Source organism: Ceratotherium simum, chromosome 13, assembly GCF_057802395.1.
Source record: "Ceratotherium simum simum isolate JZ-2026a chromosome 13, ASM5780239v1, whole genome shotgun sequence".
Taxonomy (NCBI): domain Eukaryota; kingdom Metazoa; phylum Chordata; class Mammalia; order Perissodactyla; family Rhinocerotidae; genus Ceratotherium; species Ceratotherium simum.
In genome coordinates this window covers 58,877,513-58,902,810 of record NC_141912.1, presented here as the reverse complement: position 1 = coordinate 58,902,810, position 25,298 = coordinate 58,877,513, and the positions used below count along the sequence as shown (strand labels likewise).

The 25,298-nt window shown below is 38.6% G+C and overlaps 1 protein-coding gene across 1 annotated transcript in view; it reads left to right on the top strand.

Moving 5' to 3' along the window:
• The window catches only part of LOC147915740 (protein eyes shut homolog), a 440,056-nt gene that overhangs the window by 295,561 nt on the left and 119,197 nt on the right, over positions 1 to 25,298 (top strand). Inside the window, exons 7-8 of the mRNA XM_087437836.1 lie at positions 2,029 to 2,118; positions 18,934 to 19,042. Coding sequence (XP_087293962.1) covers positions 2,029 to 2,118; positions 18,934 to 19,042 — 199 coding nt within the window. The remainder of the gene's footprint in view (positions 1 to 2,028; positions 2,119 to 18,933; positions 19,043 to 25,298) is intronic.

Genomic DNA, 25,298 nt, shown 5'->3' with positions numbered 1-25,298 from the left:
GTGACAAAGATGTCTCCAAACATTGCCAAATGTTCTGGGGGTGAGGGAGCAAAAAGCCCCGTTTGAGAACCACTGCCTTGAGATAATCCATGTACGGTGTTGAACTCAGTACATAGCTTAGGAAAATCTTCAATAAAGGGTAACCACCGCCAAAAAAAAAAAAAGAATGGCTTTTGTACAAATAGTGGCAGAGCTGTTAAGCAATGAAGAAATGGTCTTGTGATATAATGAGCTCTCTTTCAATGGAATATTCAAACAGAAGTGGAAGGTCATTCTTTACAAAGCCTTTAAAAAGTCTTTGTTTGAGTAGGAGAATGGACTACGCATCTCAAGTTCTGTCCATTCCTAAAGTTCCTCGGTTCTGAGTGTGGTTTACTCTGTTCTGTGTTGGCATTTACAGACATAGGACTGTTAACTGACTGTGAGAAATTCTTCTTTATAAAATTTGTCAAATTCTTTTATTCTGCTGCTAAAAAGTGCGTGGAACTGCATTGTATTATGATGTTTTGCAAAAGGCTGTGAAGAGAGAGAAGGGGGGAGAAGGGTTACTTTTTTTTGTCCTAAGTGCTAGAAAGGAAAATGGCTTGATCCTTAGAACCCTCTGCTTAAATAGTCATTTGAAATTAAACATTTAATCATTTGTGTATTTTAATATTCCTGCTACATCTAGTGCTTTTTTTCTTTGAAAACTTTCCTAAGCTATTTTCCTAGGCTCTGGCTGACGCATAGACAAAATGAAAACTTTTTCTCAATTCAGAAAACGCTTTTGGGTGGAGAGCATACTTAAAGAGCCTTTGGCTGGGATAATAAGGTTTCCTTTTTTGTGGACACTTCCTTGTTCTTCTCTGTACATTGTTTTCACAATCTAATGTCGAAGTGCTCCTGTAGAACATAGTGCTTGGACTCTTGGGAAGTCTTTGAAGACAAGAACAGGCTTGTCCATCTGTCTACAACACCACCATCGAGACCCTTCTTTGACATAAAGAACTTATGATTTTAACATTTATGTTATTCTCCCCAAGTTTACGACGCTAGATTCTCAGCTGATTCAAGGTTAAAGTAACCCAGTGTGGAAATGTTTGCTACAATGATTGTCTATCAACAAAATGTCTGCAATTGATAAAAACCTTTGAATACCAATGTTTCTTTTTTTCTTTTCTGTTTTTTTCCTGAGGAAGATTCGCCCTGAGCTAACATCTGTTGCCAATCTTCCTTGTTTTTTGCTTGAGGAAGATTAGCCCTGAGCCAATATCTGTGCCAATCTTCCTCTGCTCTATATGTGGGTCGCTGCCACAGCATGGCTGACAAGCTGTCCACACCAGGGATCTGAACCTATGAACACAAGCTGGTGAAGTGGAACATGCCGAACTCAACGACTATGCCATGGGGCCGGCCCCTTAATGTTTCTTTTTATCATAGATAGTAAATATAATTCCTCCCCCAAAAGTTAATAAAAAAACAAATTTGAGGGAATGTTTTTAGACTTCAAAATATCAAATGGTAAAGGAATGAAAATTGCTGAATAATTTTTTACCATGTCTTTTCCAGTCACTACTATGACTATATTCACCCCAGGAAGCCCTTAGTGTTTGTTGAAATAGTGAGCATATGCCCTTTGCACTTTACGGAGGTCTGTTAAAATGTTTTTATTACTCTATTTGAATTGCCGTTATGCAGATACTAGATTTAGATGTTTGTAACAGATTTATGTTGAGTATATCAGCGTTTCCTGTCAAATTAGACTACACTGTGAAAATGTTAAAGAGGAGATACACCATTACCTTCTGATCTGTGTTTTTCACAGCCACTCCACAGCTGAGACATTTGTTAAACCCAAATCATTTAGATTATCAGTGTATTTTAATAGGGTGTCCAGTTACAACTCAATATATGCGCATTCTAATCTCATTCATGTCTGAATTCCATTTTAACTATTGAATACAGCTAGTATTCAAACCCGTGCCTCTTATTTTTAACATTGTTTCATTAAAAAAAGAAAACCTTCTGCTCTGCGTTTGCTTATTGTAGATGCTGTACCAAACTGTGGCAAACTTGGTGGCTTAAAACAACAGAACTTGATTCTCTCACAGTCCTGGAAGCCAGAAGCAGGGAATCAAGGTATCCATAAAACCACCGTCCCTCCAGAGGCTTGAGGGGAAATCTGTTCCGGCCTCTTCCAGCTCTGGGTCACTGCCGGCATTCTTTGGTGTTTCTTGATTTCACTCCAATCTCTGTCTCCAACTTCACATCAAAACCCAGCTCTGTCACTTATTGACTGTGTGACCTGGAATCACTTACTTACCCCTTGGTTCCTCAATTTCCTCATCTTCAAATGGGAAAAATGTTTCTACTTAACTCATGGGGTGGATGCTGTTTAATTAAGTACTTGGACTAATGCTTGGTCCATAATAAATGCTACATAAATTTTTATTAAATAAAGCAAATAATTCCATTATATTCCATTATAAGAAGCCATTGCTAATAATAACAACATATACCACACGAAGGTTCCTATCACGTTGAAATGTTGTATTCCAGTCTGTCCTGACTGCTTAAGTGTCCCTTACAATAGATAAGAGATAGGACAGATCAGCATGAAGGCACCAGATGCTGGACCAGGCTTGCTAAGGAACAGCAAAACAGCTAACGATGGGAGAAAAGACAGTTCCCTTGTTTGTTTGTTTGTTTCCTATAGGCAGCAAAGCTAGGCACTCCTTAAATTCCCTACTTTCATGCTTGCCTCGTAAGCCTGGCAGTCAAGTGGTCCCACCTTGTGTTCTAAGAATAAAACCTTCCTGCATTACTCACTAACTCGGTTCGAATGAACCTTGAAGATGTGGCACAAATCTGTCAGCTCTCATTAGCAGTAACCTACACTGCCCATGCTGGTGCCTCGGCCCTGATACCTATGGTTTCAGTGAAAATTGACCTCTCAGAGAACGACAGTATCTTTCCTCCTTCCCCTCTGTGAGAACCTTCAGGAGACAACTGCTTTATCCACCTCCACGTCCGCACCACCTACCGGTTTCTTACATAACAGGCGTTCATCCGTATATTGACAGAACAGGTCCATTTTAAGTTGTATGTAAGATCATTTGCCTAAACACTAATTTTTTTTTGTTGTTGTTGTTGTTGTTGTTTTTGTTTGTTTATTTTTTTTTTAATTTTTTGTTTATTGCAGTAACATTGGTTTATAACATTGTAAAAATTTCAGGTGTACATCATTGTACTTCTATTTCTGCATAGATTACATCATGTTCACCACCAAAATACTAATTACAACCCATCACCACACATATGTACCGAATTATCCCTTTCACCCTCCTCCCTCCCCCCTTCCCCTCTGGTAACCACCAATCTAATCTCTGTCCCTATGTGCTTGTTTATTGTTGTTATTATCTACTACTTAATGAAGGAAATCATACGGTATTTGACCTTCTCCCTCTGACTTATTTCACTTTGCATTATACCCTCAATGTCCATCCATGTTGTCACAAATGGCTGGATTTCATCGTTTCTTATGGCTGAGTAGTATTCCATTGTGTATATATACCACAGCTTCTTTATCCATTCGTCCCTTGATGGGCACTTAGGTTGCTTCCAAGTCTTGGCTATTGTGAATAACGCTGCAATGAACACAGGGGTGCATGTACCTTTGCAAATTGGTGTTTTCAAGTTCTTTGGATAAATACCCAACAGTGGAATAGCTGGATCATATGGTAGTTCTATCCTTGCTTTTTGAGGAATCTCCATACTGTTTTCCATAGTGGCTGCACCAGTTTGCACTCCCACCAGCAGTGTATGAGAGTTCCCTTCTCTCCACATCCTCTCCAACACATGTTGTTTCCTGTCTTGTTAATTATAGCCATTCTGACGGGCGTGAGGTGATATCTCATTGTAGTTTTGATTTGCATTTCCCTGATAGTTAGTGATTTTGAACATCTTTTCATGTGTCTGTTGGCCATCTGTATATCTTCTTTGGAGAAATGTCTGTTCAGGTCTTTTGCCCATTTTTTAATTGGGTTGGTAGTTTTGTTGTTGTTGAGATGCATGAGTTCTTTATATATTTTGGAGATTAAGCCCTTATCAGATGTATGGTTTGCAAATATCTTCTCCCAATTGTTAGGTTGTCTTTTTGTTTTGTTGATGGTTTCCTTTTCTGTGCAGAAGCTTTTCAGTTTGATGTAGTCCCATTTGTTTATTTTTTCTATTGTTTCTCTTGCCCGGTCAGATGTGGTGTTTGAAAAGATGTTGCTAAGACCGATGTCGAAGAGCGTACTGCCTATGTTTTCTTCTAGAAGTTTCATAGTTTCAGGTCTTACATTCAAATCTTTAATCCATTTGGAGTTAATTTTTGTGTATGGTGTAAGGTAAGGGTCTACTTTCATTTTTTTGCATGTGGCTATCCAGTTTTCCCAACACCATTTGTTGAAGAGACTTTCTTTTCCCCATTGTATGTTCTTGGCTCTTTTGTCAAAGATTAGCTGTCCATAGATGTGTGGGTTTATTTCTGGGCTTTCGATTCTATTCCATTGATCTGTGTGTCTGTTTTTGTGCCAGTACCATGCTGTTTTGGTTATTCTAGCTTTGTAGTATATTTTGAAATCAGGGAGTGTGATACCTCCAGCTTTGTTCTTTTTTCTCAGGATTCCTTTAGCTATTCGGGGTCTTTTGTTGTTCCATATAAATTTTAGGATTCTTTGTTCTATTTCTGTGAAAAATGTTGTTGGAACTTTGATAGGGATTGCATTGAATCTATAGATGGCTTTAGGAAGTATGGACATCTTAACTATGTTAATTCTTCCAATCCAAGAGCACGGAATATCTTTCCATTTCTTTGTGTCTTCTTCAATTTCTTTCAGAAATGTTTTATAGTTTTCGGTGTACAGATCTTTCACCTCTTTGGTTAAGTTTATTCCTAGGTATTTTATTCTTTTTGTTGCAATTGTAAATGGGATGGTATTCTTAATTTCTCTTTCTGCTACTTCGTTGTTAGTGTACAGAAATGCAACTGATTTTTGTATGTTGATTTTGTATCCTGCAACTTTACCATATTCGTTTATTACTTCTAAAAGTTTTCTGGTGGATTCTTTAGGGTTTTCTATATATAAAATCATGTCATCTGCAAATAGTGACAGTTTCACTTCTTCCTTTCCAATTTGGATCCCTTTTATTTCTTTCTCTTGCCTGATTGCTCTGGCTAGGACTTCCAATACTATGTTAAATAGGAGTGGTGACAGTGGGCATCCTTGTCTGGTTCCTGTTCTTAGAGGGATAGCTTTCAGTTTTTCACCATTGAGGATGATATTAGCCGTGGGTTTCTCATATATGGTCTTTATTATGTTGAGGTACTTTCCTTCTATACCCATTTTATTCAGAGTTTTTATCATAAATGGATGCTGTATCTTGTCAAATGCTTTCTCTGCATCTATTGAGATGATCATGTGATTTTTGTTCATTTTATTAATGTGGTGTATTACGTTGATTGATTTGCGAATGTTAAACCATCCCTGCATCCCTGGAATAAATCCCACTTGATCATGGTGTATAATCTTTTTAACGTATTGTTGTATGCGATTTGCTAGTATTTTGTTGAGGATTTTCGCATCGATGTTCATCAGTGATATGGGCCTGTAATTTTCTTTTTTTGTGTTGTCCTTGTCTGGTTTTGGTATCAGGGTAATGTCAGCTTCGTAGAATGAGTTAGGGAGCTTCCCCCCCTCCTCAATTTTTTGGAAGAGTTTGAGAAGGATAGGTATTAAGTCTTCTTTGAATGTTTGGTAGAATTCACCAGGGAAGCCGTCTGGTCCTGGACTTTTATTTTTGGGGAGGTTTTTGATTACTGTTTCGATCTCCTTACTGGTGATTGGTCTATTCAAATTCTCTACTTCTTCTTGATCCAGTTTTGGAAGGTTGTATGATTCTAAGAATTTATCCATTTCTTCCCGATTGTCGAATTCCTTGGCATATAGCTTTTCATAGTATTCTCTTATAATCTTTTGTATTTCTGAGGTGTCTGTTGTAACCTCTCCTCTTTCATTTCTGATTTTACTTATTTGTGCCTTCTCTCTTTTTTTCTTGGTGAGTCTAGCTAAAGGTTTGTCAATTTTGTTGATCTTTTCAAAGAACCAGCTCTTGGTTTTATTAATTTTTTCTATTGTTTTTTGGTCTCTATTTCATTAATTTCTGCTCTGATTTTTATTATTTTCCTTCTTCTACTGATTTTGGGCTTTGTTTGTTCTTCTTTTTCCAGTTCCTTTAGGTGCATTGTTAGATTGTTTATTTGAGATTTTTCTTTTTTGTTGAGATAGGCCTGTATCGCTATAAACTTCCCTCTTAGAACCACTTTTGTTGTATCCCATAAATTCTGGCATGTCGTATTTTCATTTTCATTTGTCTCCAGGTATTTTTTGATTTCTTCTTTGATTTCTTCGTTAACCCAGTCGTTGTTCAGTAGCATTTTGTTGAATCTCCATGTATTTGTGGCTTTTCTGATTTTCTTCCTATAGTTGATTTCTAGTTTCATACCGTTGTGGTCAGAAAAGATGCTTGGTATTATTTCAATCTTCTTAAATTTATGGAGACTTGTTTTGTGGCCTAATATGTGATCAATCCTAGAGAATGTTCCATGTGCATTTGAAAAGAACGTGTATTCTTCGGTTTTTGGATGGAATGCTCTGTATATATCTACTAGGTCCATCTGTTCTAGTGTGTCGTTTAAGGCCAATGTTTCCTTGTTGATCTTCTGTTTGGATGATCTATCCGTTGGTGTAAGTGGAGTGTTAAAGTCCCCTACTATTATTGTGTTACTGTCTATTTCTGTTTTTATGTCTGTTAATAATTGCTTTATATATTTAGGTGCACCTACATTGGGTGCGTAGATATTTACAAGTGTTATATCCTCTTGTTGGATTGTTCCCTTGATCATTATGTAATGCCCTTCTTTGTCTCTTTTTACAGTTTTTGTTTTAAAGTCTATTTTGTCTGATAGGAGTACTGCTACCCCAGCTTTCTTTTCTTTGCCATTTGCGTGGAGTATCTTTTTCCATCCCTTGACTTTCAGTTTGTGAGTGTCTTTAGGTCAGAAGTGTGTCTCTTGTACGCAGCATATATATGGGTCTTGTTTTTTTATCCAGTCAGCCACCCTATGCCTTTTAATTGGAGCATTTAGTCCATTGACGTTTAAAGTAGCTATTGATAAGTATGTACTTACTGCCATTTTTTAACTTTTTTTTTTTTTCTCAGTGTTTTAGTAGTCCTTCTCTGTTCCTTTCTTCTTCTATACAGAATTGATGGTCACTTTAGTTTGACCTCTGTCTGAAAGCTGTACTCTTTAACTCCCCTCCTCCCTCCTTTTATGTTTTTGATATCATATCTAACCTCTTTTTTGTGCATTTGTATCCATTACGTTCTAATCATGGAAATAGATAATTTTTCCTATTTGTGGTCTTCTCTTTTCCCCTTAAATCAGTCCCTTTAACATTTCTTGTAACACTGGTTTCTTGGTGACAAACTCCTTTAATTTTTGCTTATCTGGGAAAATTTTGATCTCTCCTTCCATTTTGAATGATAACCTTGCTGGGTAGAGTATTCTTGGCTGTAAGTTTTTTCCTTTTAGCACTTTAAATATATTGTGCCATTCTCTTCTAGCCTGTAAGGTTTCTGCTGAGAAGTCAGCTGATAGCCTTATGGGGTTTCCTTTGTATGTAACTTGACATTCTCTTGCGGCTTTTAGGATTCTCTCTTTATCTTTAATTCTGGACATTTTGATTATGATGTGTCTTGGTGTGGGCCTCTTTGGGTTTATCTTGTTTGGGGCTCTCTGGGCTTCCTGTACCTGGATGTCTGTTTCCTTCCTTAGGTTAGGGAAGTTTTCATCTATTATTTCTTGAAATAGATTCTCTGCCCCCTTGTCTCACTCTTCTCCTTCCGGGACACCTATAACACGGATGTTAATGCGCTTGATGTTGTCCCAGAGGTCCCTTAGACTGTCTTCACTCTTTTTAATTCTTTTCTCTTTTACCTGTTCACCTTGGGTAATTTCTTCTAGTCTTTCTTCCAGCTCACAGATCCGTTCTTCTGTATCCTCTACTCTGCTTTTGAGTCCCTCTAATGAATTTTTCATTTCCAGTATTGTATTCTTCATTTCTGATTGGTTCTTTTTTATATCTTCCATTTCTTTGTTGACATTCTCACTGAGTTCATCTATTCTTCTCCCCAGATCAGTGAGCATCCTTAACACTCTTAGTTTGAACTCTCTGTCGGGTAGGTTGCTCATTTCTGTTTCACTTAGTTCCTTTTCTGGGGTTTTGTCCTGTTCCCTTACTTGGAATGTATTCTTTTGCCTCCTCATTTTGCCTCTTTCCCTGTGCTTGTGTCTACGTATTAGGTAGGTCAGCTACGTCTCCTGCTCTTGGATAGGTGACCTTATGTAAGTGATGCCTTAGGAGGTTTCCAGTGTCCTTTCCTCAGTTCTCAATGTTCCAGGGGTGACCCCTATGTGGGCTACGTGTGTCCTTCTGTTGTTGCCTGTTAGCTCTCCCTATAGGCGCCCAGGGAGGCCAAGTTATGCTCCTGGCCAGCTGTTGTAATGCTCAGCTGTTTGTAGTTGTTGTGGGCCCTTCAGTCTCTTTATCAGGTGTGGGGAGCCCCAGCACAGTTGGCTGCAAGTTCTAATACCACATTTGTGTTGCAGTATTTCTTTTAAGTGAGTAGGCCCCCAGCGTGGCAGGTTGTTAGGCTCAGGGCCTTACAATTGCTGTAAGCCTCTAGCCTATTAGGTCTCTTGTCAACTCTCTGAGGATTGCAGCTGGGTGGGGCTGGCCTCAGGCACAGGAGCACCCAATTGTTTCAGGCTTTGGAAGGTGTGGCAAACCTCCTATGTGGGTCTTTGAGAAGCACAAGTCTTCTGCAGCTGACAAGCCCTGTTGCCCACAGGTCCACACACACAGTCAACACAGTCCTGCCCGGTGTGAGCGCCCCAACCCCCAAGCGTACCCAGTCTCTCCACGGCGGGAGCCCCACACACTCCGCCACCACCCCACACTCTCCACCGGCTCCTTGTGCACACCCTGCCCCACTCAAGTCGGCTCAGTTGCCAGGCTGCAGAGAATCCAGTCACCAATCTATGCAGGCCCACTAGTTGCCTGAGGGCTTGTTGTTGGGTGGGGCCAGTCTCTAGGGTGGGCTGCCTGCCCTGGCTGAGCTGGATTAAATCGGTGCTCTAGCGGGTGGAGCAGACCCTGGGCTAGCAGGCCTCAGGGAAAACTCCAATGGAGTCTGTGTCAGCACGCTCACACCAGGCCACAACAATGGCCGCCGCCAATGTCCCAGTCCCTGGAGAGGTCTCACCCCTCACCGAGATGCACTCAGGGCCTATTAGGTGAGTCTCTTTTCACCAAAGCACTATGCACCTTTCTTTCTGGTGATTTTAGGATGCTTTCTGGAATGGGTGAGTTTGTGTGCGGGCCCTTTAAGAGCCAGTTTTAGTTTCTTTGTGAACCGGGTTTTCTGGGGGTGCTCCCCAATGCTTTAGTAGCAGGCAAAGTCAGATATTATGCCGCTGGTGTCGATTGTGCTGGGTCCACAAAATGCCCACAGCAGGGGCGCTCCCCGGCTCAGGGCCCCGCGCCTCCAGGGAGGCTGCGTACCTGTGAGCTGCTCCCGGCGGCCGTGAAGCTGGCGGCTTGTGAAGGCGGCGTTTTTCCTCTCCAGAAGGGAGTCTCTGCCTCTTCCACCTCGATTAGGATTGTCCGTTGTTGCAGGAGTTCCTCTCATCCAGTTTTCAGTTCTGTCTCACGGGTAATTTTTCCACTAGTAGTTGTAAATTGGCTGTGTCCACGGGAGGAGGTGAGTTCAGAGTCTGCCTACGCTGCCATCTTGACTCCGCCTCCAACACTAATTTTTTTTATACTTTATTTTCCTGCACAAATTTTCCTTTTTTCTTCCATCCCTCACTATTTTACCTCATATTAAAAGCCACCTTAAATCATTTTTGGACTAAGACAACATAAATAAAATTAACACAGATTATAGATTTTAGAGCTTGCCAAATTTCTTTGTTGTCTTTGTGTGCCTAAGAGCATTGCAATAATTTCCTTTTTTATTTGTATCAAATGAAACAAAACATTCAAACCATCTCTAACTATAAGACAAAGTAGATTTTGGTTACACTTAGAGTATTTCTCATATCATCTTCTGGAAAAATTCCAAAATGTTTAGTGTTAATTGTTTTTCTTATCAGAAACAACTCCAGAAATGTGTTGTCTCTATTGTAAGGGTGAAAACAAAGCATTTTTTTCCTTATCATGATCACTGAGTCCATTAAATTCTCCTCAATCTTTAAATGGAAGTGCTCTTATGGAAGCTATTAATAAGAAATAGACTCAACATTAAGGAAGGGCTAGTAATTCTTTTTTCAACCATTAAGCCTAGAGTACAGATATCCATCAATTCCATCTATTTTTATACTGGTTGAATTTCTGAAATTTTACTTGTCTGGTTATCTCCAAATTGAAAGCTTGTTTGGGGTAAGAATTTGACTTGACTTTTCTTCTCTCTCCATCAAAAATGTTAAAGATGGAGAAGCCATGTTTGGCAAAAGTGTCTAAGAAGGACAATTAGAGGGGGAAGCAGCATGCATAAAACCTCAGAAACCATAAAGAGAAAGTTATTTATAAGAATGAGAAATAGATGTACTTGCCCAGAGAAAATTAAATAATCTGAGACAAGGGACGCTTAGGTGGTATGCTAGCTGGCACAGGACTAGGGAACTGAAGAAGCATTGATCTGGAGCGTGGCTCACTAGACCACACTGCAGCCTTTTCACACTCAGAGTGATGAGAATATTTACAACTTTGGCTCAGAAAGTGCTTCTGAAATTTAAATCATTTGCATCTTTATTAATCTCTCTCTTCATATTTTTTATTAAAAGCTTGTTTTTGAATTGTTAATGAATTAATTGGAATAAACATGATACAGTATAAATATTTTAACATTAAAATTTTTTTATATAAATCTCAGTTAAAATGCACTGCGAGGGGGCCGGCCCGGTGGCGCAAGCAGTTAAGTGCTCGCGTTCTGCCGCGGCGGCCCGGGGTTCACCGGTTCGGATCCTGGGTTCGCACCGACGCACGGCTTGTCAAGCCATGCTGTGGCGGCGTCCCATAAAAAGTAGAGGAAGATGGGCACAGATGTTAGCCCAGGGCCAATCTTCCTCAGCAAAAAGAGGAGGATTGGCAGATGTTAGCTCAGGACTGATCTTCCTCACAAAAAAAATTAAAAAATGCACTGCCAGGAAAATCACATGCCACAAATAATATGAACCATGTGGAAATCATAGTATTTAAAAGACAGGAAAACTACACACTTATTGTTAACGTAAGGCAATTTTATAAAAAAGAATCAGCCATCACTCACTGTAACACATCTAAAAAAATGGCAGGGATACTCGTGGCCTTTTCCTGATGAAAACTTGTCTCGAGCTTCACTCATAACCTAACAGAAGTAAATCTCCACATGCCCATATCGTCAGAATTGCTTTTTGTTCAAATCTGTAAAGTAATCTATTTCTTATCAAATCGAGTTTTTTGGTATGCTATTTCAACTTGGGAATCTTTAGTCTCTCAAAATATGTGTGTAGGAGAGTTTAGGTGTTGGCAAGAAAAGGATCAGAGGTCAATATTTTTAACCCCTGAGTTTTGATTGATTACTCGGTGGATTGGATACAAATATACCCCAAATTTGCTAAAAACAAATAAACTGAGCCAATAATAAGTATTAGAAATGAAGGGTAAAATTAAATACTACATGGTATTTGTAAACTGAATGTGTGTAGATTTCAGGGGTTTCAGATTCCACATTCGTCATCAGAGTAAATTGATCCAATCTAGAGCTGTGAACTAATAGATTATGAATAAAGCAGATTTTCTACTGAAATTCCAAACAAAGTGCCAACAGTGAAGCTGAGCTTCGCAACTTTCTTAATGTCCCTGTTCTAAGTGAATGCTTAAATCCTACTAAGAAATAGTCAAGAAACTCGGTGAAGCAACGGTGTTTAACAGCCAGCTCTCAGGGGGAAAAGTGTGGAATAGGGTGCTGATTTGACTTGTAGCATTTGCCAATTTCCCACTCATGAATACTCCCACCATGGCCAATTTTAAGCGACCCACATGAATTCACTGACGTGGAGCTGAGCAAGGTTGCACAAAATCAGCTCTGGGAGCTGTGCTGGCTGCTCCAGCACACGGGATTAAAGCCAGATGTCAGGGCAAAACACAGCCACATTTGTGGATGCAAATTTCAATTAGTGTAATTGTAATGGTCATTATGTGAATATTTTTATCGGGAAAAGAAAACAGGGAATCTGGGCCGTCAGCACCTTTAGAGGAGCTACCAGGAGACCGTGAAATCTGTAGAATATGCTGCAGGTCCCACTGCACAGGAGTCAGATAGTGTAGTCAGGAATCAAATCACGGTTCTTGGAATATCTCTGATGTCTCGTGACGGCTGGTTGGACATTCGCTTGACGATGGCTCTGGTTAATCAAGAGCGTAAATGAAGCGCCTGCTTCAGTGGTCCTCAGACGTCACCACGGATTCTTTCTTTAATATCAGTGCTTCACGGGATAATGGCTTGCTTTTCTCTGTAATTTATAATGAAGTATATTTGGCCTGTCAGTCAGAGGAAAGGCTAAATTAAATCATCTAGATCCAGTGACCATCTCGTGACAATCATCCAGAGACAGGAGGTCCTCATGACAATCACCTGTTAGAGGTCAGGCAGAGTTCCTTGGACAAGCTGTTTGTGCGGCCAGCCTGGCCAGCTCCTCGTGCTCGGACAGAAAGAGATGCTTCAGGATGCTTTTGGTGTGTTTACATTGCTTTTGTTTGGCAAAGGGCCTAACAATCTGGTTTTTGTGCCTGATCTTTTTTGACACTGTTTTAACATATAGATTGTGCTGAGTCACACTGACAACCTCAAGAAATATGGCTGTGTTGATAGGACTGTATGAAACCATCATACTTCTAAACAGCATCGTCTTAAATCTGCTCGCACAGCAGTGACAGTCGCATCAGATGCAGGCACTGGTGAGGCGAGCTGTGTGTCTGGACAGTTTCATCCATATTGCCTGATGTATAATCTTTTAAATATATTTTCCCATGTTTTCCTCTTGCAAACAGAGAGCTAAAACAATCACACTATCAATTAGATCCTATCTTTGTGGGCACTAGCTGCCTTTCAGGGCCTCCGTCTCTGCCGTGTACCTTTACTGCCATCTGTTGATGTGAATCGCGCATCTCAGCTGCCTATGCAGAGCCAATTGTCACAACTCAACTACAACTTTGGGCTGAACATGGAGATCATAGCTGCTAACAACTGAAGTTAACCTCTCTCAGTCCTATGTCTAGCCGGAGTAGATTCTTTTAATGAAGGTTCTAAGCTGGAGTCTAACGCGTCTGCTATCCATTCACTTCAGAGCAATACTCGCATTTGGTAAACACTAAGGCTGGTTTTTATTGGTCAGAACAGTTATTAATTTGGAGATTTATTTAACTGCCATCTATATTACAAGTTATCCATGTATAGAACTTACTTTTGCTTTTTTTTTTTGCTGGGAAAGACTCTGAGCTAACATCTGTTGCCAATCTTCCTCTCTCTGTTTTTTTTTTCTCCCCAAAGGCGTAGTACATAGTTCTATATTCTAGTTGTAAGTCCTTCTAGTTCTTCTATGTGAGCTGCCAGCACAGCATGGCTACTGACAGATGGGTGGTACGGTTCTGCATCCCGGAACTGAACCCAGGCCACCAAAGCAGAGCACACCAAACTTTAACTGCTAGGCCATTGGGGCTGGCTTGCATTCATTTTTAAAGTCTAATTCAGGAAAATAAAGAAATAAACTTACTAGCAAAGTTAATTCACGTCCAAAATTTAAAATAGACGAGGTAGCATTATTGCTGGGTAATAGCCAAACCTAGTGACAAGAGAGAAGAACATTTATATTTTGCACCTGTGGAAGCATTCGGTATCATCATCAATTTTGCAATATTCCCAAGAAGCAGCTGGTACTGTTCAGTTCTGTTGCTGTTATGTTACGGCTTGAAAATCCCGTAGCTGCTGCAGTTATGCGTGAGCTATGCTGTGTGGGCCTTCAGCGGAGCACTGCAACAGTCCTTTAAAGCACTTAATTTCATTGTGGTTTAATGCCAGTGCCTCATATAACTCGCAGATTTGACAAATCAAACATAGGTACCTTAGAGAAGAAAAAATCCATACTTCCTATTTCTCTCTGGAGGGAAAACAAACCACTTTACTTATGTGCTTTTGAAATACGCCACTGAAAAAAGCCATGAGACAGATGCATTGAAATGCCTTTAGCACAAAACAAACCTGAGATAGAAAAAGCCAAAGAAATTAATCCTTCCAAATTTAAAGCCTGCAAAATCATAAAGACACCTCCAAATGGCTGTTTAATTTTCCTTCATTCTGCCTCTCAAAAATTAAAGATAACTTTCTATTTACATGGCCCTTCAAAGGCAAGGACTTAGTTTGATCTTTATTGTTGTCTTTTCTTATTATATAAAAAAAGTGGGACTCTTAGTCAAGATGACTGTCACTTCACTTTGACACTCCTCCTTAGTGTCAAACACATAGTAATGATTAGAAAATAAAAAATAGACAACTGAAAATATGAAAGCAAGTTCAAAAACAGGATAATTGTCTTTGCAGACAGGAAACAGATGAAAATGCAGAGCAGCGAAAGAGCCAATACTGCAGGCCTGCCGAGGCGGAGGCCTGGAAACAGGGAAGCTCGGCTCCTATGGGCAGAGGGGACTGAAACTACTCACTCAAGGACACACGTGAGAGATGTACATACACAGAGAGAGGGAGACTGTCATCAGGGATTCTGACTTGTAGCAAACTGCCAGCCCAGGAAGAAGACAGAATGCTACCGAAGCATCATGAGCAGAACTGCACCAAGCATCTTTCTCAGCTCTGTGGAGGGATGGTGGATACCTTCAATATCACCACAGACAGAACTACCAGGCACGCATTACCCAGGATCCTGGTCTAGGAGCTCAGAGGATGAGGTAGGGAGGCAGAGCAGAGGAGCACAGGAGAAGGAGATGGGAGTAGGGAAAAAGAGAGAAAAACAAAAAATACTTCCCACTCAAAATGAGCCTGCATGGCACAATATCAGAACACATGGTGACATCAAGAAAGGAACCAAGCAAATCAGCAAATGGAATAGGAATCACTCCAGATAAAATCATTTTATGGAAACGTCTGACAAAAACTTTAAAATAAGTATTTCGAGGATGCTATAAAGCATAAATGAAGGAATAACTTCCACTTTAAAGGAGAAATTATAAAAGCCAAACAGGCATAAATTAAACACAAAAGAAAATTATGGAAAAGATTCAAAATCTTGAGAATAAAAGATTATATTCATTGAAATTTAAAACTGAATAGACAGGATAAATAGTCCTGGAGACTGTTAAAGGAAAAAGGTTCCTAAGAAGAATACAGGACAAAGAAATTAAGAGAGTATTTTAAAAAGTGAAAGCATGATTAAGAAATTTACAGAACAGCTTAACAGGCTTCCAAAAAATGCCTAATATAAGTTCTAAGAAAACTATATAAAAAGGGATTTCAGAGAATGTCAAAAAGCAATATTAGGTGATTCAGATGAGAATTTTCCAAAATTGAGGGAACACATAATTCTTGTGATCAAAAGTGCGCTAGGAGTATTAAGAAGAGTAAATAATGATTAATCCACACCTAGACTCACTACCACAGTTAAAGATCTTAAAGCTGCCAGAAAGAAAAACTAAAGTAGCAAAAAAACAACGTTTAAATGGAACTAACAACTTCACATCAACAATAGAATGCAGAAAATAATCAGGTGGTATAAGTTCCAAAAGAAAAAAAATCTAAAATTTTATACATAGCTAAACTTTTATTCAAGGGTGATATGAAATGTGATGTGACTCTGAGTTTACTATCCACAAATTCTCCTCACAACAACTATTTAAGATGTACTTAGCAAGAAGGTGGATAAGTAAGTGTACCTACAAGGAAGGCATGGAATCCAGGAAAACAGAAAAATGTCAGTAAATTATTTAATCCTTGATTGTTTTTTATAAAAACCGAAGTTTTCTTTTAAGAGGTGAAATTGAAAAATATTATATGTTCATTGTCCAAAATTTAGAAGGTATAAATGAGCAAAAGAGATAAATTAAAAATCATCCTCATTCGTAGCAAGCAGATATAGCCACTGTTAATATTAGTGAAAGTAGTTCTGACATTATCTCTATGCATATTTTTATTAAAATGATATACCATCCAAATTGTCTTTATCTCTTTCTCCATTTTATCCAACTATCTTTCCATGCCGTTAATTATTATTCTACAACTCCTGTTTAAGAGCTGGATAGCATTCAATTGTATTAAAGTACTTGATTTAATTGACCAATCCACCCTCCGTTGTTTATATTTTTACAACCCTTCCCTTGGTTTTGGATACCCTGAACTTCCAGTTTGAACAGGATCTTCTAAAATTTTAAAAATAAATTGTCCTTTCGAAATCAGAATGTTTCAGCCAAATTGCTTAGCAAACCTAAAGACTATAAATCTGAAGAACAAGAATGTTAAGGACACTAGAAAAATGTCCGTTTCATCAAATTTTAATTGTTAAAATAATGCAACCTAAGTATTTGACTTTGAATTCTATTACAAGCAATATTAGTAGAAGTAGATGAACACTTCAACTTGACTGTATAATTTATTTTCATAAAAATCTCTTTAGAGATCCCTGTCTAGTCAGCAAATAATTGCTTTAACTTTGGATTTTAATATTAGCACTGAATGATTTATGTACATTAAATAATGTGATTCTCACTAGCCTTTTATGAGCTAGGAATGATTATCTCCCTTCTGTGGATAATCACACTTCAGGGAAGAAAGGTTAAGTGGTTTGCCTAAGATCACTCAGCCAGTCAATGGATTATCTCAAAATATGATCCTCGAGTCCTTAAATCATTAGACTCAGCTGGTCTCAGCAATACTTGAGAGGCGGAGGGATATGCCCTTAGATTTTTTCCTCAAATGATTTATGTGGCGTAAAGTCTAATTTGTTTATAGAGCTTTTTTCTGTTTCTTATGACACGATTTGGTCTATAAACAAATATGAGACATTATAAAAATGAACGTGATAAGAATCTACATGTGAAAAAATTTCTGGTGGAATTAGAGTGCCAGTTCCCAAAAAAGTTCATGGGCCTAGCAGACAAGGGAATCAACAATTTGGTAGAAAGTTCAGGGGGAAAAAGGCTGGAGGTGACAGAAAGCAAATAGGGTAGAGTGGCTTCCTTTTGTAGAACTGCAGGTCAGGGTTAGATTTCAACGAGCCCTGAGTGAAACAAACAAATAGAGATCTTATTATTTCTTAATAAGGACGTGTCCATTGCCTAGGAGTTGTTCCTTCTATCTCCAGTAGAAAGCATGGTACAGGTCTACCTGCCCCTATCAACTGTGATGGCAAATGGGCTTCAAATAGCCCTACAACATCCAGTTCACACAATGGGACGCTCTAGACATTATTCCTATAATTGAAGAATTTTCAACAGTGACCTGATCAGAATTAGAAGTGATCTTGGTGAACCAGTTCAAAAACCAAGTAGAGGAATGATGTACTGGAAGGACCATATCGGATATGCATTTCTAGTTAGAAGGGAAGAGGGAACCAGCACGACAGTTGTCCCTTCTCGGGGAGGGGAAGAGGGGTGTTCTGGTTTGTTTTTTCCATTCAATTTAGTCTCTAAAGTTAATTTTAAGAAAAAATATTGGTAAATTTTTTAACCAATGATTGTTTAATAAAACTGACTTTTAATTTTAAGAGTAGAATTACCAACTGGTCCTGTTTGCCAGATACTTCTCTGGTTTTAGCATAGAAAGTCCCATGTCCAGGGAAACCTTAGCCCTGGGCAAACTGGGGTGGTTGATCAAAATTAAAAATAAAAATTAAGTGTATTCATTGTCCAAAATTTAGAAAATACAAATGAGCAAAAATGAGCATTAGAATCATTTACACTTTCAATATACAAAGAGAACTACTGTTAATATTAGTAAACGTATTTCTAATATCTCTATGGACTGGACTTCATAACAAGGCAGGTTACTATTATTATGTGTGGCAACTAACAAGGTAATATCATTTGAATTGTCTTTTAAAATTCTATTTAAAATGTCTGACAAGTACTTTAGCATATGTGCCTTTTCATCTGATTGCATCACTCTACAAACTCTGATAAATTTTCAATTGTGTGTTGACCATTTCTGCTATTCATTCTGCAAATTCCCTGAACCTCATACTTTTCTTTATCTGTGAGACACAGTACCAGCCGATACATTAGCAGCATGCTCTCTGAGTTCTGATAACTGTGTCACAGTGTAATCTCACTGCTCAGGGGTATGCAGCCTTTCATTTCTAATTCCATTTCTATTTCCCCCGTAGGCCAAGGAGGGGAAATTTCTACCTAGGGTGCTTAGCATCATTTAACATTGATGTTACTTGTCCAACAATCTCCTACTTGGGTGAGACCTTATGTCAACCACAGTTAGCACTTAGACTTTATCAATACCTACTTACACACATAAAGCTCTTTTTGTTTTGTAGGGGTTTAACTTTCTGAAAACATTTCAAGTCCTGATTTAAAGACAAGAGGAGAGAAGGAAAATAAAATGCAATATTAGAAAAGAAATATATCTTTTATCTCTCCTAAAATGTTCACACTTGGTTGAGGCCATATTTCAGAATTATTGTGATCCAGAAAGTAACTCTCTTGTTGAAGAAGTACTTACCATCCATGTGCGAAGTTACCCTGTTCTTGCCAATAACACATACAATAATGGCCTCTTCTGGTTTATTTCTAGCTACACAATGCCTGTTGGCAGCCCTGGGGTTGCTTGTATGATTGAAATGACTGCAGATGGAAAACCTCCAATACAGGAGAAAGACACAGAGACACCTCACACTTCTCGGGTAAGTATGCAAATACCCACTTCCAAACATTACTAAGTCTGCTCTCAATATTTGAAATAAGTATTTATTTTTAAGTTACTAAACATTAATCATATTTCTTTATTGAATAGATTCCTTGTAAAAACTCTCAACAACACCAGAATATTCATCGCTGATACTTTAGGTATAATTAAATGTATTTAACGCCTGTCACTACAAAAGTTTTATTAAATTTAACAAGAAATTGATTTTCCTCTCACACTTTGCGTAGACTATATTATGCTTGATTAAAAAAACAGCTCAAGGAATGGGAAAAGATTATCAAGATACAAAACAATGCTTAAAAATTTACATTTTTATAGGATATGGTAGTGCTTGTATTGTGCTGTTAGAAAGTCCCTTCTCAGTTTCTCAGATTTACGTTGGCCAGGAAATTTTTCTTAGAAACATTGAATGAAGCTAATTTGAAAGAAGAGATGTTTGTCCCTCCAGAGACCAGGCAATTTGCTGAATTCTTTTAATTTTAATGATGTGGTTGGTTACAGGCTTCTTAGTATGGCTTTATAGCAATACATTTACAATAAAGAATCCCTGGTTCATTTGATCATCATGGAGAGTTAATCTGTATAATTAGAGTTCCAAAGTGCTAATTTTGGTACACATTAAAGCTAGCAGTGTGTAGTGCCCTAATGAATTGGAAATTTCATTTTATTTCCATTTTTTCTATATAGTCTCTTGTTGAGAGTATACAGGCATCTACAAGAAGCACACAAGAACATCTAACATTTGCACAAGCACATGACGTTTTCCAAATTATGGTCATAGATGTTATCTCATCTGATCATCATGAGAACCCTCCAAAGTAAGAATGACTGTCCCTTTTATAACCCTGAGCAAACTGAGCATCAGACACACAATGTTCCATGGTGATAAGGAAGGAGACTTTGGCCGGGTTCTCTGATTCCCAACCCTTCTTTGTCCCTTGATAATACACTCCACTGCTCTTCATTTGCTGCTGTGGCAGACTCAACACTGTTTGAGTGGATTGTTAGGGTAGGAATAAAATGGGTTTTCGTGTTTTAAAAAGTCACAGTAGAGCCCAAGATGGCCAGATATTTAGATTCAAGACATGGAATATTCCAATGGTGGAAATACTATGAAACACTCACAGTTTTGTGAAAAGTTCAATGTAAAGCATTCAGTGTGATTTTATCTTTATTAACTCCATATAGTCATCCATTTTTTCACAGTGAAAGCTGCATATTTTCTTATGAATTACATACAATATGCTACTAACATAGACATTAATGAATGACATCTTTAATAAATAGAATTCAACAAGTGATCACTAAATGTCTTTCTGTTGTTGAAAAGGATAAATATGTCTTGTATTTGTAGCCTTTGTGACAAAGCGGTCTCCTTGCCCTTTGGGTTGACCGAATGAAATACTGGTCAGAGTGCCCCAGGTAATACACATGCCCACACACAGTGACCAACACGTGGGAATAGAATTTATTATTTAAATTGAAAAGAATTTGGGTGGTTTTAGGGTGATAAAGAGACAATGTACTTAGGTTCTCTTAATCTTTTTTACAATTCTCTGCCTCCTTATGTTCATCCCAACTCAAGTGCCCTGAAGTCTGACTGAATCACCACTGCCTTCTCAACTGGGTTAACCCCAAGGCTCAGTCCAGTCTGCCTTGTGGAAGTGACTGTGGTGAGCTTCTCACAGACTAGACCCCTCCATTATAGAAAGTGGGGTATTAAAATCTCTTACCAGTATTGTGCTGCTCTCTATTTCTCTCTTTAGTTCTGTCAATGTTTGCTTCATATATTTGGGTGTTCTGATGTTGGGTGCATATATATTTATAATTGTTATATCTTCAGGGTCAATTGACCCTATTATCATCAGATAATGTCATTCTTTGTCTCTTGTGACAGTAGTTGACTTAAGTCTATTTTGTCTGATATAAGTATAGCCTCTCCTGCTCTCTTCTGGTTACCATGTGCATGGAATATCTTTTTCCATCATTTTACTTTCAGCCTATGTGTGTCCCTAAATAGAAAGTGAGTCTCTTATAGACAGAATATAGTTGATCTTGTTTTTTTTTTTGTCTTTTTTTATCCATTCAGCCACTTCATGTCTTTTGATTGGGGAGTTGACATTTAAAGTAATTACTGATAGCTAAGGACTTACTGTTTCCATTTCATTCATTGTTTCCTGTCTATCATGCGATATTTTGTGCCTCTCTTCCTCTCTTGCTCTCTTCCTTTGTGTTTCATTGATTTTTGCTTTTACTTCTCCCCTCCTCCACACTTTGTATAATTGATATTACATATCACGTTTTTATATTGTGTATACGTTAACAAATTTTTATAGTTATAGTTTTCTATACTTTTGTCTTTTAACTTCTATGCCAGAATTACCAGTGATCTATGCACCACCATGACAGTATCACAGGATTCTGTATTTGTCTGTATATTCACCCTTACCAGTGAGCTTTATATGTTCATATGCTTCCATGTTGTCTAGTGTCCTTTCCTCTCCATGGAAGGACTCCCTCTAGCATTTCTTGTAAGGTAGGTCTAGTGGTAATGAGCTTCCTCAGCATTTGTTTATTTGGGAAAGTTTTTCTCTCTCCTTCGTTTTTGAAGGACGGTCTTGCCAGATATAGCATTCTTGTTTAGCAGTTTTTTATTTTTAGCACTTTGAATATATCAAACCCACAAGGCTTCTGGTAAGAAATCCACTGATAGTCTTATGGGGGTTCCCTTGTATGTGACAAGCCACTTTTTTCTTGCTGCTTTCAAAGGTCTCTATTTATCTTTGACTTTTGACAATTTGATTATAATATGTCTTAGTGTAGACTTCTTTGAGTTCATTCTCGTTGTATCTCTTGAGCTTCTTAAATCTGGATCTTCATTTTCTTCCCCAGATTTGGGGAGTGTTTGGCAACTATATCATCAGATAAGCATTCTGCTCCTTTCTTTCTCTCTTCTTCTGGGACTCCTGTAATGCAGATATTGGTGCATTTGGTCATGTCCCATTAATCTCTTAGGCTGTCTTTACTGCTTTTCAGTCTCTTTTCTTTTTGCTCCTTTAACTGCATAATTTCAAATGACCTATGTTTGAGTTCACTAATTCTTTCTTCTACTTAATCAAGTCTTCTGTTGAATTTCTCTAGTGATTTTTTCAAATCAATTGTGTATCATCACCTCCAAAATTTCAGCTTGATTCTTTATTATATTTTCTATCTCTTTGTTGATATTCTCATTTTCTTCATGCTTCATTTTCCTGAGCTCATTAAGCAGCTTTATGACAGTGATTTTGAATTCTATGTCAGGTAATTCACATATCTCCATTTCTTTAGGGTTGGTTTCTGGAGATTTATTTTGTTCCTTTGATTGGGCTATGTTTTTGTTTCTTCCCGTGCCTTGTAACTTTGTGGTGGGATCCACACATTTGAAAAAAACAGCCATCTCTCCCAGTCTTTGTGGATTGGCTTTGTAAAGGAAAGGACCTACACCAATCAGCCCAGGTAGAGATTCTTGGAACCTCTCAAACTTTTTCTGTGGATGTGTCTTCTCCAGACTGATGGGTGTAAATTCCCTGTTACAGGAATTTGCCAGAGTCCTTTCTCAGGTGCTTGTAATGCTTTGTTCCCTGTGGTGTCTATCTGCAGTACTGCAGGTTCCCTGGAGCGGCCACAAGGTGTCTAGGTCTTTTGTTCTCAGCAGCCCCCAAAAGATTCTAGACTATGCTGGGTCACGACAGAGCTCCCAGTCAGGCAAAATAGACATTAGTCCCTCAGGAAGACCCCTGAGAAGCCAGAATGTTGGAAGCATGCTCCATTTTTCTCTATACCTCTGCCTCCAGCCCTGGGAAGAGGTCGCCAAGCCGTATCAGCCTCTGTTTGCTGCATCATGGGTCCTCTGGAGCAGCAAGGTGCCATTCAGTCCTCTTTTGTCTTCAGTGACACCCAGGCATTTAGAATATGCCATGTCCCACCAGTGCTCCAAGACAGGGGAGACAGAAACTCATTCTTCAGGCAGCCCCCTGAAAAGCCATAACTTTGGCTACACACCCCAACTCTTTCCATCCCCAGGGAGAAGTCAGGAGTTGGGGTTTTGCCTACTCTTTCTCCCTGAGCTGGGGTGAGAGACTATGGTGAGCGAATGTGTGCTAGTGCAAACCTTCACCTTTGTTCTCAGTGGCACCCTTTCCTGGCACCTCTCCTCCCAATTGTGCCTCACTGAGCCTGGGGGAAGGCTGTGGTGAGTGAGTGCCACCCATTTCCCTACTGGCCCCAGTACAGCTGGTTTCACACTCACTTGGGGTGCCACTGCCTCTTAACTGAATCTACACCTTTCTCACAAAGGGACATATTCTGTGTATTTGTATTATTGTTGGATCAGTGTCTCCATGGGGGGAGGAGGATCTGGAGCTTTCTATTTTACCATCTTGCTAACATATATGCTGTTATTTTCTAACCATTTAATTTCTTTATAATTCATTTCCCCAGATTACATTTAATTTCCTTATAGACAGAAAAATCCCACATCCTTCTTTTGTATTTCCACTTCCCTATATCCATATGCTCACAGGGTAACAACTCAATTTATTGGTTACTTCACTAAAGTTCAGTTCTTCCTTCAAGGAGCTGAGAAGGTACTGTTTTGAGAACATTCCCTGGCCTAGAAAGCCTTAAGAATCAAAGATTTAACTGTGAAGTATGAGACAATGAAGATTTCACTAATATTTATCAAAGTAAAAACAGCTGTGTGAGCTACTTGGTATTAATCTCATAAGTAACCCAAGAGCTTCCATATAAGCACTGCCATGTACTCTATGCTATACACACACACACACATATAACATAGAGAGAGAGAGATTAGAATTAAAGCCATATTAATATTCCTTTTTGGATGGTACCCAGTGAGGACCTCCCATATGCTGACTCTGGCAATATAGCAAGGTTCTAAGCAGCATTAAGCAGGAGAAGAGACCTCAAAGACAAATAGGAGATGGAAGAAAAGCAGGATTAAGTTTCATGAATCAGGCTATTTTTCACAAACTTGTACTAAACCACCTATTTGCAAAGTGCTGCTATAGACTCTGAGAGAATCCCAAGATGACCAGGGGTGGAGGCCCTGCCCTAAAAAGGGATATAAATTAATATAGAAGAGACTATTTGCTCATAGATTATCCTATTATAGGGCAGAGAGAGAGAGAAAGAGAGATCTATTAACTGCAAAGGGATGGAAGGTTTAGAAAAATATGCTTATGCCTTTTGGTCCCCTTTCATTTAATGTCTTTAAACAGTTTTAAAGAATTTAAAACTTAAATCACATGTGGAAAGTAATTTAAATAAATCCTGCTTCCCAAACGCTTTACCCAACATCTCTTATCCATCTTTATTACAAGACTCAATGTCTCTGGTTTTGAATTTGTCTACATACAAGTCAGATAATATTAATAACAAAAATTTGGTAACAACACTTAATTAAAAGCCAGTTCATTTCAATCATAAGTCATTATTTTCTTGGATAAAGACAAGTACCCTCTGATAGTTAATCTTAACCAAAGAGTACATTTGCCGTTGCGTTCCTATATTTTATTAACACAAAGGTTATTTAACTTCAGACAGACTTGAGGATGTAAAACAAAACTAAACAATGAATCAAGATATCATTACAGAAATTTGTGTGGTCCTCCAAAATCTAAATTTAAATTAGAACAAGAAGGAGATAAAGCAGCTTCCTATCCACCACTCCCCAGGTCTTTAGAAGTTCGTTCCCTTTTGCCTATCTTCTTTCTATATTCCCACATATTATAAAAGTGCACTCTGTTCTTCCTTTAAAAAGAAACTCTGAGAGAAAAGGGAATGTTCATTTCACTCCTGTCAGATGTGGAGTCCTTTTCCCTCAATCATCATTCATATTTCTCATTATCTTGATGATTCCTCCTTGATTGTCCATGTCTGTTCTCTGTGGTTTTATCTTGTAAGATCATATCTGGATGTCAGACTCTATTCTCCATAGTCTGATTCACAAGAATTTATTAGAAAAGACTTATTTTAAAGACCTGTCTCCTTAAGAATGAGTATACACACAAAAGGCAGCTTTTGGATAATTGAGAGTCTGGGGAGAGAGGAAGTCAACCACTTTAATGGTTATCTATGTGTAATCAACAGCACCCACTGTTTTAGACATTTCAGGGCTCCAACTAAGCTTGGGCTTCAGACCAGAAGAAATACAAGAGCCATCTACTTCCATT